Raw genomic sequence first — 21,704 nt, forward strand, 5'->3', positions numbered from 1 at the left:
TCTAGTGCCTCTTCCTTTCCTAAACCCAGTTTGGATATTGAGCACTTCCTCTCTATCTATGGCGGTGGTTCTCAACCAGTGGATCCCCAGATGTTTTGGCCTTCAAATCCCAGAAATCCTAACAGCTGGTAAACTGGCTGGGATTTCTGCGAGTTGTAGCTCAAAAACATCTGGGGACCTCAGGTTAAGAACCACTGCTAAGCTTTCATCCAAGTCCTTCATCCAAGTCAATGCACCATAAATAAATGAGGAGACAGGTAGATTTTTTAGATTTTTCTTTGAAAAAGATGATTATACAGTACATACAAAAATATTCTGAATATATATTCTCTTTTTTTAAATACAAAAACAAGACAATACTTAATTTAAGACACATAAACTAGATTTTCTTTTCATGACATTGCAGGAGACACTGATAGCTTTTTTGGGGATGCATATTTTTTTGGTAGAGCTGAGTGATCTTAAATTGGATAATATAATGTTTAATTGTGTTATTTGGAACAGAACATTGCAAAAAAAAAAAACCATTCAGTATTCTTTGCCACAATTAAGACAAGGAAAGGAGTAACACAGCAAAGTAGGCTAAGAGATGTTATGTCTTCAGGATAGGATACAAGGAATAGTTTTGGTCTCTTTTCAACAGTTAAGATAAATATACTTTAGGATCAGCCATGGGCAAATTTGGGCTTTCAGGTGTTTTGGACTTCAACTCCCACCATTCCTAACAGCTTCATCTTAAGTGGCTGAGGGGGAAAAGGAAGGGGCCTGAGACTGTTAGGAATGGTGGGAGTTGTAGTCCAAAACACCTGAAAGCCCAAGTTTTCCCATGCCTACTTTACAGTATGAGTTAAGTCCCTACAACAAGGTCTTTAATATGGGTGGGAATCATGTGGTCATCCGGATGTTGTTGGGACTACACATACCAGCAGCCACAGCCAATGGAAAGGAATGGTAGGACTTGCAGTCTGGGAAGCACACAATTCCTATTTATTTTAACCATCATACTTAGCATTTCATTATTGTGCCAGATTTATTAATTTTTTTAATAAACCCAGAGTGCAATTCAGCAAAAATTTAGGCACATTGAACTCCCATAATTTCAAATTTGGGTGAAGGGGGTACAAAAAAAAAGGCCGATTTGCACTTGCATCTCATTCATATTCTTGGGGGCTTCAATGTGCTTAAACTATGGCTCAATTGTGTCCTAGGGGTTTTAAATTTTGTGAACCTCCATGAGAGGGAGTTCTTTTTTTAATTTGACATTTACACAGTGCATTGATATAGGTGCAATATTTTGTAATGGGATTGTGGACTGCAAAAGAGAAGCACCTCTGGCCACAAACACAGATAGATTGACTAGCAACATATGCAGGTGCAAAGGTGACCTATACACGCATATGTCTTTTTTTGCTCACTATAGAAAAGGCATGGGCAAACTTCGGCCCTCCAAGTGTTTTGGACTTCAACTTCCAGAAATCCCAGCCAGCTTATTGGCTGTTAGGAACTGTGAGAATTGAAGTCCAAAACACCTGGAAGGCCAAAGTTTGCCCATGCCTGCTATAGAAGCTGGTATTCTTTCATAACCACATAAGATTTGGGCCATAAAGATATTTCTGTATACATTGCCAGACACAAAAATTACCTATCAATCAGCTCAGCAGAAAAGTTGGCTCTTCCACATCATTAGCATTGGGTCTTGATTTCCTGATTATAACAACTGTATTAAGAATATACTTAAAGAGAGAAATTCAGACTCCTTGCACTGCTGTAATTCCACTGACTTCAAAGTAGAATTACACCAGGGTTAAGTGGTCTGTATGCAGCCTCTTTTAAGGGAAAGTATATATAGAAGCGCATGATATTTTTATATATTTTTTTCATTTCCCACCCCAAAACAAAACAAAAAAAATTCAAACCCAAGTTTTCATAATTTTTTTTTGGTTTTTCATAACAAAATAACAAAAGAAAATTTCCCACCCCAAACAAAATAGTTTAAACTCAAAGTCTTAAAATAAATCTATGCATCTGCAGAGTGAAAATAAAGGCAGACGTCCCAGGGAATACAGTAGAAGTCTAACCACAGGTCACGGGTTTTAGAAATGGCAGCTTGAAACATTCAATGGCAGCTCAAGTCCGTGCAGTACCTGCAGAGAAAAGTTTACAGAGGTTAAGCCACTTCAAATAGAAATGGGTGCAAAGGGCTGTGTCAAACCATAATCCATTTAAGACCAGGCATGGGCAAACTTTGGCCTTCCTCCAGGTGTTTTGGACTTCAACTCCCACAATTCCTAACACTCGGAGGAAGGCCAAAGTTTCCCCATGCCTGATTTAAACCAATGCAGTATTTATACCAGTTTGCAATAGCCAGCCAAGGAGCTCTTTCACAGCTTTGCTACCAGAAATCCTTATAATTAGATAAGTCACAAGTGACTTGAAGGCCTACAACAATGGCAGGACATGCAAAGTAAGACCGGAGGCATAAAAAGGTCACACTAACCATTTCCTGAAGAAGGACTGCTATCTGTTAAGAGTCAATCTGATGGAGTTTTTCACAACACGAATGCTACTTGTTGGAACCGGTGAAGATGAATCTGGCAATTCTTTACTAGGAAGCCGCTACAAAACAAAAACAGAAATCAAACTTCTGCAACCAAGCCTCCAAGAGACTGGGTAAAACCAGAGAAAGATCAGATCAACTGTGAACTGATTCTGTAGTCCCGAGCTAGGTACTATTTTGGAGTCCTGTGTTTGTAATGAGCTTTGACTTATGATAAGCATCAGAAGGAGGGCTCTCCAAGAGGCACTGCTATTAACAGTCCTGCTCAGATCAATTACACTTAGGACAATACTTCTTTGAAAGAATAAATCCAGTTGCAAAATATTGGTTTTCCTCTTTTCTTATCGCCTTCCACTTCACCCAGAATTATAGATTTTTTTTTCTGATCAATATGCTATTCTGCTATTCTGACTCCAAGCTCAAGCACTGACTCCAATACTAACAGAAGTCTGTGAACCACTTAGAGAGCCAAAGGCTGAAAGATGTGTTATGAATATGCACATTTGCACTTCACTGGGTTTAGATATCTGGCAGTTAAAGAGGCAGAAGTTGGGTAAAATATGACATAACTTTTAGTACAGTAGAGTCTCACTTATCCAAGCCTCGCTTATCCAAGCTTCTGGATAAACTAAGCCATTTTTGTAGTCAATGTTTTCAATATATCGTGATATTTTGGTGCTAAATTCGTAAATACAGTAATTACAACATAACATTACTACGTATTGAACTACTTTTTCTGTCAAATTTGTTGTATAACATGATGTTTGGGTGCTTAATTTGTAAAATCATAACCTAATTTGATGTTTAATAGGCTTTTCCTTAATCCCTCCTTATTATCCAACATATTCGCTTATCCAAGCTTCTGCTGGCCCGTTTAGCTTGGATAACAGACTCTACTGTATCTATTTTGCTTTTGTTATTTAAAGGCATGGGATCGTGTAAGGTTTACGAGCAAGGTTTTTGTGGACGAATGGTTTTAGTATTTTATTGTACTGTTTTAAATGTATTTATTGGATTATACTAAATTGATTGTTTTAATTGCTTATGTTTTATTTTTTGTACTGTACACCGGCATTGAATTTTGCCAGATTGTGAACCACACTGAGTCCCTTCAGGTGAGAAGGGCGGCATAGAAATGATGGAAATAAACAAAATAAATAAATAATACCTGTGATCTTAGTGTGCCAACTGTTTGAAAAGGCATAGTTTTTCCAAGGCTTTGCTGAAAGAAGAACACATAATACAAGACACTAGTTAGCAATTCAGCACAAAAGTGAAACAAACAAGGTATTTTGGGATTTGAGCTTAGCTGATGCTGGATCTTGTCCTTTTTCTCAGTGTTATAATTATATAGCTCTAGCACAAGCAGGGAAAAAAACTTGGGCCTTCCAGCTGTTCTGGATTTCAACTCTCACAATTCCTAACAGCCTAACGGCTGGAAGGCCCAATTGTAAAGATCTATGACTGGCTGAGGTTCTTTCAGGCAGGGGGGAAAACCTTTTAGATCCCACTGCTGGCACCAATTTGTAAACGTGGCAACAACCAATGGGCAAGGAGGTGCCTCCTATTTCAGCAATGCGCAACCACCAAAGACTCAATGAGGAGACCTTTTACTTTACTTTTTTCTTTCTTTCTTCTTCACTTTAGATGGTAGCGTAACTTAGTTTAGAATATATGTGACAGAGGCTTGAATGTTGAAAGAACAATAACAAGTTTATTCAGGCACAAGCTTAATGGTTACAATAACTTCTCTTCTTGTTTGAGACACTTAGATTAACAGTTGCAATAATAGAATGAGGTGATTCAAACTTCCTAAAATATCACTTCCCTCTCCACTGCTTTAACCTGCAGTCACCCTGTGAATTTCAGTCACAGACTACCTTAAAATAAGTCACCAAACTTATTTTTAAATTGACTCAAAATGACCAATTGAGTCTCCCTGATCCCCTAACTTAGGATCAGCCTTCCCTGAGCTTCAACAGAGCCCAGACTCTAAAATCAACTTTCCCTGTGGTTCTCTGACCACCGACTGAGTTTCCCTCCAAATTCTGCTCTCTCTTCAGCTAAACGCCGTTGGCTCTGCCCCTTCTCCATGGCAACCACTCATGAGAGCAGAGTAATTGAAATGCTGACTCTTTTAAAACACAGTTAAACATGACTTTTAAAACGCAGTTAAACATGACATCTGTAAACTAAAATAAAAACACACTTCTTTACACCAAGTTTGCCCATGCCTGCGCTTGAATGCTTCTTCAGAAGTATAGCCCACTCTAAGAATACAGTTTGACATCACTTGTCACATAAAATGACCAATTTGGACAATAACTCGCAGAATCCTGCAGTTCTGTAGTCCACAAAAAAGGGAACTTTCTCCATCTCTCTGATATATGGTTGGCAGTTTGAGTACTGAGGAGGCCTTACCTTCTCTGTGTCTTTCAGCCGTTTCAGAGCGTCTCCTGAGGCAGGCGAATGAACCCGTTTCTGTGCAGAACTATTTTTAATGCTCGCAGAAGCCGTGTCGTCCAAGGAATCAGCGGAAATGGTCTCAAGAGTTGCAGGAATTGTATTCTGTTCAAGGCTCATGGAAATGCTCTGGACCCATGGAGGTGGTGCTGTGTCTCCTCCGACTGTTGAATTCAACATTGAAAACAATACACTAAGGGTTTTCATTTTATTTGTAAGGCTTGCAAAAGAGAATTTCACACTCAGTTGCAAATTTTATACCCACACGAAGGGACATTTGGAATGGACATCCCCTGTGAAGAGACCGGAGGCTGGATCACGTTCAGTGGCTTCTCTCTACTTGCAAAGAAGGTGGTTCTTTGAAAGACAGCTGGCCTGCGGAAAGCATCACTGGGTGAGAAACATTTCATTGGAATTATCCTGTGCATTGAAATATAGCCTCAGAAAAACAACGAATATGCTTCTTAGTGGAAGAGAGATGGACGATAATATAATAAAGCCTAAGATTTTACCACAAATATTATATGTGTGTGCGTTTAGCAATACCGCAGCCTTAGAATCTGTCTAAACAATTATTTAAAGGTGCATTACTGGCATCCCAAACTGTATGCCAAATGTACAGTAGAATCTCACTTACCCAACATTCGCTTATCCAACATTCTGGATTATCCAACTCATTTTTGTAGTCAATGTTTTTAATACATCATATTTTGGTGCTAAATTGGTAAATACAGTAATTACTACATACACTGTTTCCCCAAAAATAAGAGTGTCTTATATTAATTTTTGCTCCCAAAGATGCACTAGGTCTTATTTTCAGGGGATGTCTTATTTTTCGATGAAGAATTCACATTTATAGTTGAACAAAAAAATGAATCTTTATTTTATACTGTATAGTAGTTGTCATCACAAACCAGCATGACCAGACAAACTGTGACTCTTATCAGGAATTTCTTGTTACTACCATTATTTTATTGTACAGCCATCTATAATATGTACATTTACCGATCCTGCATGTTCTGGTGTTCTGTTCGTTGGGCATGCTTCCAAACAAAAACTTTGCCAGGTCTTACTTTCAGGGGAGGCCTTATATTTAGCAATTCAGCAAAACCTCTACTAGGTCTTATTTTCCGGGGATGTCTTATTTTTGGGGAAACAGGGTAGCATTGCTGAGTATTGAACTACTTTTTCTGTCAAATTTGTTGTATAACATGATGTTTTGGTGCTTAATTTGTAAAATCATAACCCAATTTGATGTTTAATAGGCTTTTCCTTAATCCCTCCTTATTATCCAACATATTCGCTTATCCAACATTCTGCCAGCCCGTTTATGTTGGATAAGTGAGACTCTACTGTACTTCTACAGTTAGAGACTGGCATCTAGGATTAAACATCTGGCTAAAAACTATTGTCATGCCTAACGATTTGGCTCCACTGACCCGTAGTGATGCATTCCAAACAAGATGGAAAAGACTGAATTGAAGAGAAAGTACTAAAACTGGGTTCCCACAAAATGACATCCAACTATGGGCTATACAAAAGCAAAAGAAAATATCCAGAAGTGTATCTGGGATACTGAGTTGCAAAACTACATCAACACGGCTTCCTCTCTCCCAGTTTTAAAGACAGTGGAAGCGTTCTCTTGCTTAAGTAATCTACACATCCCAAAATACAGGAAAGCATTTGTCTTGGCAACATTTAATGTGTTCCCCTCTGCAATACCTGAAAACCTCCTGCATGGCAGTGGGTTGGACTAGATGGCTCATATGGTATCTTTCAACTCTATTATTGTATAATTTAAATAATAATAATAATAATAATAATAGCAATAATAATATATTGGAGACTAAGTCGTCTCCTTCTCTGCTGCTGAGACTTCTAAATGGCACACCTCTTGACATCAGACATGGTATATTAAGGAAAGCCTACCTTTCTATTTCTTTTGAAAGAGGATGACTGCTGGGTTTTGCTATACCACCAAATGAAGTGAGCTGCGCTGCACCATTCATGTCCCTAGAAGAGTCTAAGTAGCTGTTGTCCAAAGATGTCCTTTTCAACACAAGCCGAGTGTGGCGCCCAACATCCGGCATGCTCTGCTGAGGAAAACTTGGCTTAAGCAAAATGTTTTGACCATTCTCTTAAATACACAGAGCTCTGAACCTGGACATTACCTTCTTCCTCTTCTGCAACAAATCTGCAGGCAAGTAATAGTGGAGCTGTTTCTTCTTCACATGAGTAGCTTCAATCTTCATGCCTTCTTTCAACATGTTGATATTATTGGCTTGTCTGTAAACTAAGTGGGGAAAAGCTGTTGGACTATAACTCGTATCAGGTTTAGTTAGCGTAACTCATGATTAAGCATTATGGGGGTTGCAATCAAGCAACCCATGAACGAAAACAAAGAATATCCTAAAAACAAGGAAGTGGGCAAATTCTACCCTGTTAACTGTAGAAAGGAAAATAAGGAAATGTGGCGCAGGCTGGTGAGCAGCCTGCTGCAATAAATCACTTTGACCATGAGGTCATGAGTTCGAGGCCAGCCCATGGTGGGGGTGAGCACCCATCAATTAAAAAAAAATAGCCCCTGCTCGTTGCTGACCTAGCAACCCAAAAGATAGTTGCATCTATCAAGTAGGAAATAAGGTACCACTTATAAAGTGGGGAGGCAAATTTAACTAATTTACGACGTTGGAATGAGGAAGTGCCGTCACAGTGGATGATGAAGCAGCTGCTCCCCCCTGTGGCTACAATCGAACATCCCCTCAGGAGAAGGTTAAATTGCCTCTGCGTCTGTCTCTGTCTCGGTTCTATGTGTATATGGGCATTGAATGTTTGCCCTATATGTATATAATGTGAACCGCTCTGAGTCCCCTTCGGGGTGAGAAAGGCGGAATATAAATACTGTAAATAAATAAATAATAAATAAATAACTTGACCATAAAATGCTAGATTATCTTAATTTAGTCTTAAGCAAGAAAGCTGCAGCCATGCTGGGATAAACCCATGTCTTCCTGAAACCTGGGCATTTAAATTAGTTTTGAGGCACTCTACCCAATGAACATGGCAACTTGGTGTCATGGATAAATATGATGTATGGTTTGAATGAAATTGTACAAAAGATGAATGAGTGAGAGCTAATAATTTTGGAGACACCATTCTGAAGGTCAAGGCCTGGAAAACAATTACACTCATGGACAGTAATTAAAAGTTGTTAAACTGCTGACATTGATAAGAACTGTGAGAAATGATTAACTGTTGACAAACCACAGATCACCTATTACACTGCAGTCTAAGCCCTGCCACATGCACTATGGAAGACAACACCAGAGGCATCCAAGTGGCCAGCTACTGGTCAAAGAACATTTAGTATAATGCCAAGTTGTTGTTTTTTTAAAAAAAAACAACTTTGTGTTTTCAAATACATTACAACTTGTAACCTAGGTTCGCTTCTGACACGATAAATAAATAACTGTTGACACTACTGACCTGATGAACTTTTGAGGAAAAACAACATGTTTACATTAAACAGAGACAACGGCTCTTTAAGTTAAGGAAATGTTTACAAGGTTCTTTACATTAAAAAGGAAGTCAACACAAAGCTGCTTGTGTTTGCTAATGCCAGTTATGCAGAGTAAACATCTGTCCAAAAAACTAAGATGAAGTCGGGATGTTTCAGAATGAAAAAGCATCTATCATTCATTTACAACTTTGGAACAACATCAGTAGAAATATTACTATAAAAGAGACCTTTTATTTATTTATTTATTTTAATTCTTTCTTTTTCTTCTTTTAGAATTCACTATTGTTAGATAGAATCACCTTTTAAATATATATATCTTTTTTCTCTCTTTTTCCTTTCTCTCTCTTAGTTTCTCTTTTCCCTTGTATTCCTACTTTCTATACAACCAAAATGTTCTCACTCTTTCGTTGTAAACTTATTTTATTTTATAAGATTAAAAGCCTATATATATATATAAAGAGACCTTATTAGAATCCAAAAATTGTGACAGACAGCGGTGCTGTTCACCCGACATGCTTTATGGAAAGAGATGGTGTATGGGGAGTGTTTTAAGCACTTTATATGTTTTTAAATTTGCATATTGTCTTATGGTTATTGCTAATTGTTTTAATTGCTTTATGTTTTATTTTACTGTAGTGTTGTTTATCGGCATTGAATATTGCCGGATTTGTAAGCCGCCTTGAGTCCCCTTGGGTGAGAAAGGCGGGATAGAAGTGATGTAAATAGATAAATGTAAATAAATAACTGTTCTGATTTTTGGAGTTTTTTAAAAAAATATTGGTACCCAGATTTTGTTCATTTTCATGGTTTCCTCCTTTCTGTTGAAATTGTCCACATGTTTGTGGATTTCAATGGCTTCTCTGTGTCGTCTGACAGGGTGGTTGTGAGAGTGGTCCAGCATTTCTGTGTTCTCAAATAATACACTGTGTCCAGGTTGGTTCATCAAGTGCTCTGCTAAGGCTAACTTCTCTGGTTGGATTAGTCTGTGGTGCCTTTCATGTTCCTTGATTTATGTTTGGGCAATGCTGCTGCATTTGGTGGTCCCTATGTAGACCTGTCCACAGCTGCATGGTATACGGTAGACTCCTGCAGAGGTGAGAGGATCCCTCTTGTCCTTCACTGAACATAGCATTTGTTGGATTTTTTTAGTGAGTCTGTAGATAGTTTGTAGGTTGTTTCTTCATCAGCTTTCCTATGCACAGTATATTATTTAAGAACTTTGAAATGCTAGACCACTCTAACAACTATCATGTTAGACTACACAGAGAAGCCATTGAAATCCATAAACATGTGGACAATTTCAACAGAAAGGAGGAAACCATGAAAATGAACAAAATCTGGCTACCAGTATTTAAAAAACTCCAAAATCAAAACAGTAAATAAAGAACACTCTGGAAACAGAGGAATTACAGACATGAATCAATCAGAAGACAGAAGACAGGAGCAGAATTCAAAACGATCTTGACAGACTAGAGAGATGGGCCAAAACTAACAAAATGAAGTTCAACAGGGACAAATGCAAGATACTTCACTTCGGCAGAAAAAATGGAAATCAAAGATACAGAATGGGGGACGCCTGGCTTGACAGCAGTGTGTGCGAAAAAGACCTTGGAGTCCTCGTGGACAACAAGTTAAACATGAGCCTACAATGTGATGCGGCAGCTAAAAAAGCCAATGGGATTCTGGCCTGCATCAATAGGGGAATAGCGTCTAGATCCAGGGAAGTTATGCTCCCCCTCTATTCTGCCTTGGTCAGACCACACCTGGAATACTGTGTCCAATTTTGGGCACCACAGTTGAAGGGAGATGTTGACAAGCTGGAAAGCGTCCAGAGGAGGGCGACAAAATGATTAAGGGTCTGGAGAACAAGCCCTATGAGGAGCGGCTTAAAGAGCTGGGCATGTTTAGCCTGCAGAAGAGAAGGCTGAGAGGAGACATGATAGCCATGTACAAATATGTGAAGGGAAGTCATAGGGAAGAGGGAGCAAGCTTGTTTTCTGCTGCCCTGCAGACTAGGACACGGAACAATGGCTTCAAACTACAGGAAAGGAGATTCCACCTGAACATCAGGAAGAACTTCCTCACTGTGAGAGCTGTTCGACAGTGGAACTCTCTCCCCGGGGCCGTGGTGGAGGCTCCTTCCTTGGAGGCTTTTAAGCAGAGCCTGGATGGCCATCTGTCGGGGGTGCTTTGAATGCGATTTCCTGCTTCTTAGCAGGGGGTTGGACTAGATGGCCCATGTGGTCTCTTCCAACTCTACTATTCTATGATTCTATGAGGAGCAGCTAACCCCTCTGAACAAAGGATTCCCCCAGGCAGGAATGAAGCTAATCAAGGTGATTAATTATAACATTCACACTGGCTTTCAACAGACAAGAGTTCTTTCTCCCACCCTGGACCTTCCACAGATATATAAACATCCCTTGCTTAGTTTTCCAATATACCTCATACTTCTGAGAATGCCTGCCATAGATGTGGGCAAAACATCAGGAGAGAAAGCTTCTGGAACATGGTCATACATACAGTCAGGAAAATGCACAACAAACCACTTGAAGCTAATCATTAGAAAAGGCAATGATTCTAATGATTATACTTGTGCCTGTAAAGCAACATATCCAATATGGATAGAACTGCTAAGATGTTTATATGAGCAAAGAAAGGATACAGGATAAACCAGATTTGGATGAACAGCAAAGTGAACTGAATTTCAGCGAGACTGAGAAACTCTACAATAGCACAAAACTAGGTTTATACTTAAATGAAGCACTTCTTTGGGAAAATGCAAATGATTCAAGCTCTTTCCAAACAATAATTTCAAGAAGAGAAAGCTTTACCTGTATCTGTGAATGACTGGATATCGTAGGTTAAGTCAATGTTTACGCTCTCCGCATTCTCTGCTTTCTTGAAGATTATTCCCAGAAACCACAAAGACACATAATCGCTCCTGAAAGGAAGAGTCCGCAGGAGAAGACATCAATTAAAATGTTAACACAGTTGCAAGAAAGGGATTCAGCCCAAGTTTGTTCCAGTATTATTTATGTATCTATATATATAAAAGGGTGATGGCATCAGGGCAGTGGACAAAACAACAAAACTACAGGCTCCCCAACCTCGAAATTTGACAACACAACCCATCATCCACGCCTCTAGGTTGATACAACAAAAAGGAAAAGAAAAATAAAGTCCTAATTACAGGGAGAGGAATAATAGTTTTTATCCAATTGCTGCCAGTTTGAAGGATAAGCTCTGCCCACTTGGTCTCCTAGCAACCTACTCAGCCCAGGGGACAGGCACAGTTAGGCCTCACTTAGGCCTCTTCCACAGATTATCAGATTTTAACTGGATTATATGGCAATGTAGACTCAAGGCCCTTCCACACAGCTATATAACCCATTTAGAATCTTATATTATCTGCTTTGAACTGGATTATCTTGACTCCACACTGCCATATAATCCACTTCAGTGTGCATACTAAACATAAAGACAACCATACAACAGACATTCAATACCACCACTAGCTCAACAATTTCTCACCAACACCACCAGACAACGCCACAGCAACGCATGGCCGGGCACAGCTAGTATTATTATATATCTTCTCCCTTTAAAGCTAAGAACATTAGTTACGGAAAAATAGGGAGAGACGCCCAGCTGAAGGACATCATGGGCACGGCAAGCAAGCTTTTCCTTCTCTCCCTACCACTTTTCTTTACAACGTAAACGATGCATGGGCAAACTTTGGCCTGGGCTAAAACCAAGTTTTAAGTTAACTGCAATGAGAAAAGTAGGGACCAAAGAAAAAAATTCATTGAGGTGGGTAGAAATCTTGTTTTGCCCATCCCATTCTGTAACTTTGTTGTTGCTTCGTGTGCCATCAAGTCATTCCCAAAACGCCACATCCTAGTATTAGTAAAGAGCCGTAAATGACACCTTAAAGACTACTATATTTGCAATGCCATAAAACAATTCTATTTGCTACAACAGACTAAATAATCTTTTGGAAATGATTACTCCAATTACATTTTCATGCATCAGAGTTCATTTAGTATTAACTCACTCTTTAGGCTGCGTCCTATTCCCAGGAAAGGACTGAGGATTGACATGTGCGAGGGTAATGAATTCATTCCGCTCCAGGTTTCCAACAAGTACACGGATTTTAGATTCTACTAGGCCGACCCTTACAAGAAGGAATATTTGTATTTATTAGAACAGATCCAGAAATATAATAAACCAGCATGAGAAATTTAGAACAGTGTTAGAAATAGAACGGTTATAAACATATCAAACAAGCAGGGAGCTTTGAAATGGTTGAACAGAAGCTCTCTGAAGCTTTAGGTTCTCTTACTGCCTATTACAGGCAAAACCAGCTGATTTCTAATCCATCTAAAATACAGACATGTGCTTTTTATCTTAAGAACAGACAAGCATCTCAAGGGCTGAGGATCACCTAGGAAGGAATCCCACTGGAGCATTGCTTGAATATCAAACAAAAAGTGGGTGCTAGAAATAATATCATACGAACGCTGACTGGCACAACCTGGGGATCACAACCAGACACAGTGAAGACATTTGCCTTTGCATTTTGCTACTCTGCTGCTGAATACGCATGCCCAGTGAGAAATACATCTCACCACGTTAAAACAGTGGATGTGGCTCTTAATGAGACATGCCACATTATCAAGGATGTCTAAGCCCTACACCACTGGAGAAATTATACCATTTCACCAATATTATACTACCTGACATCCGTCGGGAAGTAGCAGCCTGTAATGAAAAGACCAAGGCACTCACATCTCTGGCACATCCTCTGTTCAGATATCAGCCAGCATGCCAGCGCCTTAAATCAGTGGTTCTCAACCTGTGGGTCCCCAGGTGTTTTGGCCTACAACTCCAAGAAATTCCAGCCAGTTTACCAGCTGTTAGGATTTCTGGGAGCTGGAGGCTAAAACATCTGGGGACTCACAGGTTGAGAACCATTGCCTTAAATCAAGAAATAGTTTTCTAAGATCTACAGAGATACTTGCATGAACACCTTAGCAAGCGAGAGTCCAAAAGTGGCAGGCTAAAACCCAGAACCTCAATCAGTGGCTGGGACCGGATGAGAAACTCTCTCCTGGGCACACAGAATACTGGGCGACTTGGAAGGCTCTGAACTAAGCAAACCACGGACCACACATTTCAATGTAGATTGAGCTCTGCCACATGCATAATGGAGAACCTTCTCACATTGATACCAGAGGCACTCCAAGTGGCCAGCTTCTGGTCAAAAGAAATTTAGTCTAATGCTAAGTTTTTAACTTTGTTTGTGGTTTTTCTATACATTATAACTGTATTCTCAATTTGCTTCTGATACAATAAATAAAAAATAAGCATATCAAACAATTTCTTAAGTTAAAGGACTGGCTAAAGTGTTAAAAAGTTTCAAACGATTCAGAAGTATGCATTGTTGTTTATTCATTCAGTTATATATGTATGTGTTTGTATAAAACCAGTTAACAGTTTTACTGAAGACCTGTAGAGCAATCATCAGCTATTTAGTTGAAATGCGACATCAAGTGGCAAAGAAGCAAAATGCAAGAGACAGAAGGGAAATTCAGAAGTCTATGCTGGCAAGCGCAACATAGCCGGCAGCACTTTTCTTGCTCTTTTTCACGTTAAAGATTTGTTTATTTATTGTAGCCATAAAAATATACATGCCATAAAATAAAGACTAATGGTTGTAAGTAAAAAAAAAAAGCAACATTAAAACCATAGCAATAAACAACAGATAAGAAAATACCAGAGCTTGATTTGAAATATTCACATGCTGCAATAAAACAATCTTGAAAAAGATAAATAATAATGATGATGATGATGATGATAATAATAATAATAATAATAATAATAATAATAGACTCTGACAGAAACCAGTGCAGGTGGTCCCGGTGGTGATGGGCACATTGGGTGCCGTTCCAAAAGATCTCAGCCAGCATTTGGAAACAAAAGGTATTGACAAAATTACGATCTGCCAACTGCAAAAGGCCACCCTACTGGGATCTGCAAGCATCATCCGAAAATACATCACACACTCCTAGACACTTGGGAAGTGTTCGACTTGTGATTTTGTGATACGAAATCCAGCATATCTATCTTGTTTGCTGTGACATAATAAAATAATAATTTTATTTTTATACCCCGCCACCATCTCCCCAGAGGGACTCGGGGCGGCTCACAGATATAAAACAAGCATACAGTGGTATCAACGATGTCAAGAAAAGTAACGCTTTAAATGGACAATTCTCAATGCAAACAATATTAAATTCATTTTTAACTTACCATTCCAAATGGTGCTCTTCAGTGGAGGAACTGGCCGTCAGGACGATGTAATGCCTGGAAATAGAGGTTCCTATGTCTTCTCATAGCACAGAAATAACTAGTTACAGACAACATATTACACTATGTAACACGATTGTTGTTCCTGGGTTATCAATGTCATTTCCTAATTGGTTCTATCATAAAAACATGGGAAAAGTTCATTAAACTGCCAAAACTTTGTTTTCGTGGGGCATCCTACAGCACATTTTGTTATTGATTTTCACTGAATATCTCATAAGAGTCTCAACCAATTCAATATATTTTATTTTTATTTATTTTTATTTACAGTATTTATATTTTGCCCTTCTCAGCCTGAAGGGGATTCAGGGCGGATCACAATGCACACATACATGGCAAACATTCAATGTCATTAGACATACGGCATATAGAGACAGACACAGAAGCAATTTAACATTCCAGCTTCTGGCTTCATGAGGGTCTGCTTGACTCTGGCCACAAGGGGAGCCGCTGCCTCACCGTCCATTTATGACACCGAGTCCTTGATGGAGTATTTCCTCATTCTTCCGCATGCTGCTGGAAGGTTTTATGGTGTCGTAAATTAGTTACATTAGCCTCCCCGCATAAAAAAATAAAAATTAAAAATTAAAGTATTATTATTGATTTGATGTGTTTTATTGTATTTTTAAAATGTTTAAATCTTTTATTTTCTTTTATTTATGTTATTACTGTTTTGTTTTGATATTCATTGTAATTGCTTTATTCTGTTTTGTTTTGGGCATCGCCACATGTTAGCTGCCCCAAGTCCCTTCGGGAAGATGGTGGTGGGATAGGAAAAAAAATTAAATTATTATTATTATTATTATTATTATTATTATTATTATTATTATTATTATTATTATTATTGTGGTACCTAAATTTCCTACTTGACAGATGCAACTGTCTTTTGGATTGCATAGGTCAACAGCAAGCTAGACTATTTAATGGTCAGGAGCTCACTCCGACCTGGGCTGGCTTCAAACTCATGACCTCTCAGTCAGTAGTGATTTAGTGAAGCTGGCTACTAACCAGCTGCGCCACAGCCTGGTCCTATAGTTTGCGGCAGCCACAAAAACAAAGTTTCTGGAGTAGAACAACTACTTTCAAAGTAGATTCAGCACAATTAAACAGGAAATAACACTTTCAAACCAGGAACAGACATTTTTCAGATTTTGATATTTAGTGTTATGTATACAGAAAGTCCCGAAGTTACAAATATCTGACTTACATATGAATTGTAGTTAAGAACGGGAGTGAGACAACAGGAAGTGAGAGAAATCTAGCCTTAGGAAGGGAAATACACTCCTGGAAGAGTTATTATCATGTGGAAAAGGTGCATCCACTGAAGCTTTCTCACCAATCCTTGTTTCCACAACAAGCCATTTTTTTCCCCAAAATCTAATTATCACAGGAACAGAAAGTGAGATAGAATCTTCTAAACAGGGGCCCAGACAGCAAATCAAAACACCACAGGTGTGTTAATCTTTCCCTATGCTATCCAAAGCTTATATATATGAGTGACAGAACCTATCTTGTTTGCAACTTGGGGACTGCCTGTAATTAGTTCAGTAACGAAGCCCTTTTCTTGCAGCTGACTAATAGGGCTATCCAAATGGCTCTTCTCCACCCCGCATCACCTGGCAAATGCCTCTTTAAAAATCTGTGTCAAGTTTTGATCTATTATTGTTAAATGTGTTTTCATAAAGAATGCCCTCTACGTTATTATTCCAATTCCAATAGAGTCTTGCTTATCCAATGTTCTGGATTATCCGACGTTCTGGATTATCCAACGCAGTCTGCCTCCCGTCTGGATCCACAGCTGTCTCTCTAGGCAACAAGGACTGAACTTTTTACGTATTTAACTTTCGACAATATTGTTACTGTAAGTTCATTTTTATGCAATTCTACCTTTATTTGTAATCAATATGTTAGTAGCCAATGTTTTTGTAGTCAAATGTTTTCAATACATTGTGATGTTTTGGTGCCAAATTTGTAAATACAGCAATTACTACATAACGTTACCATGCATTGAACTGCTTTTTCTGTCAATTTGTTGTAAAACATAATATTTTGGTGCTTTTTCTTTTTCGTGTCAGGCGTAACCAGAGTTGCTTCTGGAGTGAGAGAATTAGCCGTCTGCAAGGACGTTGCCCAGCGGACGCCCGGATGTTTTGATGTTTTTACCATCCTTGTGGGAGGCTTCTCTCATGTCCCTGCATGGAGCTGGAGCTGATAGAGGGAGCTCATCCGTGCTCTCCCCAGGTGGGATTCGAACCTGGCAGCCTTCAGGTCAGCAAACCCAACCTTCAAGTCACAAGGCTTTTATCCCCTAGGCCACCGGAGGCTCCTATTTTGGTGCTTAATTTGTAAAATCATAATGTAATTTGACGTTTAATAGGCTTTTCCTTAATCCTACCTTATTATCCAACATTTTCACTTATCCAACGTTCTGCCGGCCCGTTTATATTGGATAAGCGAGACTCTACTGTATTCCAATGTGTAATACTTTACACATTTTTTTTTAAAAAAAACACTTTAATGGACGACTTATGTGCCTAAAGGTCACTTAAAACGAATTTTGAAATACTAGTTACTTGTATTTTTGGAAAAAATTGGGTGGTTCCAGTAGCTTTGGCCAGTCCGACTTTCCTTGAAAAATCTCATCTGCAACCACGAGACCTGTTGAAACACAAGGCCATTCTTTAAATAATGTATGACAAACTTTGGCAGATCTGAATAAGGAACTGTTGGGGTATTTCCCCAGAACCATCGGACTGTGAGTTTAGAAAGGAACAGAAAGGTCACCTGTTACAAAGTCAGGGCACTGAAACTGGAAACTAGAAGTTCTCAACTTCTGGATTCCCATCAAGAACCACAGGCAGTTCTTTCAGCTTCAAGTATCTCTACCTTCCTCCTCCATTCAACGCTAATGTGACATGGCCTGATTTGTGACTCCCACTTTGGATGAAACAAGTCATGGGGCCACCACCATGATGATTACATTTAGGTCTGATCACAGTATAGGTCTGTCTGCCTAATAAGAGGTAGAGCGGGGGTCCTCAAACTTTTAAAGTGGAGGGCCAGTTCATGGTCTCTCAGATTGTTGAGGGGCCGAATTATCAATTGGAAAAAAAAAATCCTATGCATACTGCCCATGTCTTATTTGTAGTGCAAAAAACTCCCCAACAACAATCATTTATTTATTTATTTATTTGCTACATTTATACTCACCCCGAAGGGAACTCAGAGCGGCTTACAAGTTGTATGTACATACAATATATTATATTACTAGCTTTGCCCGGCCACGCGTTGTTGTGGCTTATGGGAATCCTTTGTTGGCCAGGTGGAATAGCAGTGAATAGCCTTGCAGTCTCAAAGCCTGGCCGTTTTCTGGAGGAGCTGGAGCTTTTTGTTGTATGAATGTAGAGGCATGGATGAGGGGTTGTGCTTCCAAGTTTAGTGTTTCTGGGATGTGTAGTTTTGTTGTTTTGTCCTAGGCCGAAATTTCATTACCCTTTTATATATATAGATTAGCATAGCACAATATTAGCATTATATATTACTATATTGTACTAAATCACTATACCATATTATTATTAGTAATATTACTATATATATATATATATATATATATATATATAGTATTATAATATTATACAATATTAATACATTGTAGTATTATTATTAGCCACCCTGAGTCCCCTACCAAGTGAGAAGGGCAGGGTAGAAATACTGTAATAAATAAATAAATAATATTATTATTATAATGTAATACAATATAATACTTATCAATATTATTTGTATACACAATATATTATATTATTACCATAGCACAAAATTAGTAAATGAATGAACAATACAATATTTAAAAATAAAAACAATTTTAACCAATATAAACCTATCAGGATTTCAATGGGAAGTGTGGGCCTGCTTCTGCCCAATGAGACAGTCAAGTTAATTAGGACTGTTGTTGTTGTGTGCCTTCAAGTCATTTCAGACTTTGGGCAAGCCTAAGTCTAGAACTGAAGGCGTGGGCCAGGCAAATGATCTTGGAGGGCCTTAGTTTGGGGATCCCTGAGGTAGAGCTTGAAAAACGCAACATGTCATAAAGCCACATCATGTGTTGAACTAGATGTTGTTAGAAATAGGCAGAGTGACGAATGCAGCAGCTGCTTTGCGTGCATTTCAATACTTCCCCTTTCTCAACTTCCACCTCTTGTAAGCTCTCCTAACAAATTTCTTAGAAAAGATATCCCTTCGGAATCTGCTTATTGTGACTTGCAGTCATAAATAAAGTCTAACATACTTTTTATGACATAGTGTATGTTAAAAACGATTCTCAATCAAAAGACCATCATAGAAAGCCCAGGATACAAGGCAACTACCATATATACTCGAGTAAAAGCCGACCCGAATATAAGCCAAGGCACCTAATTTTACCACAAAAAAAGGGAAAACAACGACTCCAGTATAAACCGAGGGTGGTAAATTTCAGAAATAAAAATAGATACCAATAAAATCACATTAATTGAGGCATCAGTAGGTTAAATGTTTTTGAATATTTACATAAAGCTCAAATTTAAGATAAAGACTGTCCAACTCTGATCAAATCATTATTCTCATCTTCTTCAATGTAAATGTGCTTATGTATTCTTTTAATAATAATAGAGTAAAATTATACATGTAATAATAATAATAATAAATACTGGAAAATAATACAAGTCATACTAAATAGAGTAAAATAATAAATGCAATAATAATAATGAGATCAGAGTGAAATAATAAATGTAGCAACAATAATAGAGAAAAATAATAAATGTACTAATACCAATAATAATGGAGAAAAATAATAAATGTACCATATATTCTTGAGTATAAGATGACCCAAATATAAGCCAACCAGGACCCTCACCCGAGTATATGCCGAGGGGGGGGGGGGGGCTTTTTCAGTCTTAAAAAAGGGCTGAAAAACTAGGCTTATACTAGAGAATATACAGTACTTATATCAGTGAATTTTAAGCATAGCCACCAATGAAATAGGAAGAACTGATTGGCTTACCGTGTTTGAATTCTTCTACCATTATGGCTCGGGTTGAAGTGGACACATTGTAAGTTGAATTCTGCTGAGGGTAAGCTGGGGTGATGATGGGCATCAAATGATACCGGTCAGATGGATTTACCTGTGGCATACAATGGGGAAAAAAAGCTGTTGAAGCATAGTAGTGAGACGTAATTAGACCCAGCTCCCATTTATGAATTAAATGACTGGCTATGACCAAACAACAGACCAACTTTACAAACTTTGACCTGATTCCAAGGACAATGTTCAATGCATGCTTTCAGTGCTTAGAAAAAGTGATGCCTAAAAAAGCATTAGGCGGTAATATAAGACACAAGGGCAGCACCTGTTTACTACAGTTTATAATCTGCTTAAAAAAAATTGCTTTTTTATTGCAACTAACAGATTTTTCCGTTAACATAGTAACTGTGAGCTGTAGCCCACAAAATCAAGTTTGCTAAATTCTACTTAGAAATTGGATTACAACAATCACCCTGAAAAAATATAGAAACATGCAAAATGCAAGGCACTACAGTAGAGTCTCACTTATCCAAGCTAAATGGGCCAGCAGAACCTTGGATAAGCGAATATCTTGGATAATAAGGCGGGATTAAGGAAAAGCCTATTAAACATCAAATGAGGTTATGATTTTACAAATTAAGCACCAAAACATCATGTTATACAACAAATTTGACAGAAAAAGTAGTTCAATACGCAGTAATGTTATGTTGTAATTACTGTATTTACGAATTTAATACCAAAATATCATGATATATCTGTTAATGTGGGATTTGTGTATTGATAGTGTTTAAATGCAATCTGTGTCTTGGTTTGTATTGCATACTGATTGCATCAACCAGAGTGTGCTATAGTCATAGAATCATAGAATCATAGAATAGTAGAGTTGGAAGAGACCACATGGGCCATCTAGTCCAACCCCCTGCTAAGAAGCAGGAAATCGCATTCAAAGCACCCCCGACAGATGGCCATCCAGCCTCTGCTTAAAAGCCTCCAAGGAAGGAGCCTCCACCACAGCCCCGGGGAGAGAGTTCCACTATCGAACAGCTCTCACAGTGAGGAAGTTCTTCCTGATGTTCAGGTGGAATCTCCTTTCCTGTAGTTTGAAGCCATTGTTCCGCGTCCTAGTCTGGAAAGAGTTAATTACTGAGAAGCTGTGATGACCTTGATGTGTGGCTGGAACTGGGGAGTGTCCAGACACAAGTGTTTGTGCATTACTGATTGCATCAGTTCTGTTCTGTCTGCCTAGAGTGAGAGTCCTGTGTCTATTGTCTGCAAGCCTGTTTGTCTTGTATAGTAAAACTTTGTATATACAGTAGAGTCTCACTTATCCAACACTCGTTTATCCAACGTGCTGGATTATCCAACGCATTTTTGTAGTCAATGTTTTCAATATATCATGATATTTTGAGGCGAAATTCATAAATACAGTAATTACTACATAACATTACTGCATATTGAACTACTTTTTCTGCCAGATTTGTTGTATAACATGATGTTTTGGTGCTTAATTTGTAAAATCATAACCTAATTTGATGTTTAATAGGCTTCTCCTTAATCCTTCCTTATTATCCAACATATTCGCTTATCCAACATTCTGCCAGCCCGTTTATGTTGGATAAGTGAGACTCTACTGTAGTTTTACTAACGTCTCTGGGTGTCTCTTCATTCTGCGTTCCACTAACCCCATCCAACTGCTGCTGCACTGCGAATTACTCTGACAATATCGAAAACAT

At 38.5% G+C, this 21,704-nt stretch overlaps 1 protein-coding gene across 1 annotated transcript in view; it reads right to left on the reverse strand.

The window, feature by feature from the left end:
- Positions 1-258: 258 nt before the first annotated feature.
- The window catches only part of papolg (poly(A) polymerase gamma), a 51,209-nt gene continuing 29,763 nt past the window's right edge, over positions 259-21,704 (reverse strand). Inside the window, exons 11-22 of the mRNA XM_062970210.1 lie at positions 19,951-20,071; positions 17,486-17,570; positions 14,856-14,909; positions 12,598-12,717; positions 11,375-11,484; positions 7,192-7,313; positions 6,950-7,113; positions 5,286-5,395; positions 4,979-5,184; positions 3,726-3,779; positions 2,498-2,616; positions 259-2,144 (exon numbers count right to left, since the gene is read on the reverse strand). Coding sequence (XP_062826280.1) covers positions 2,518-2,616; positions 3,726-3,779; positions 4,979-5,184; positions 5,286-5,395; positions 6,950-7,113; positions 7,192-7,313; positions 11,375-11,484; positions 12,598-12,717; positions 14,856-14,909; positions 17,486-17,570; positions 19,951-20,071 — 1,245 coding nt within the window. The 3' untranslated portion in view covers positions 259-2,144; positions 2,498-2,517. The remainder of the gene's footprint in view (positions 2,145-2,497; positions 2,617-3,725; positions 3,780-4,978; positions 5,185-5,285; positions 5,396-6,949; positions 7,114-7,191; positions 7,314-11,374; positions 11,485-12,597; positions 12,718-14,855; positions 14,910-17,485; positions 17,571-19,950; positions 20,072-21,704) is intronic.

This window comes from Anolis carolinensis, chromosome 1, assembly GCF_035594765.1.
Source record: "Anolis carolinensis isolate JA03-04 chromosome 1, rAnoCar3.1.pri, whole genome shotgun sequence".
Classification (NCBI taxonomy): domain Eukaryota; kingdom Metazoa; phylum Chordata; class Lepidosauria; order Squamata; family Dactyloidae; genus Anolis; species Anolis carolinensis.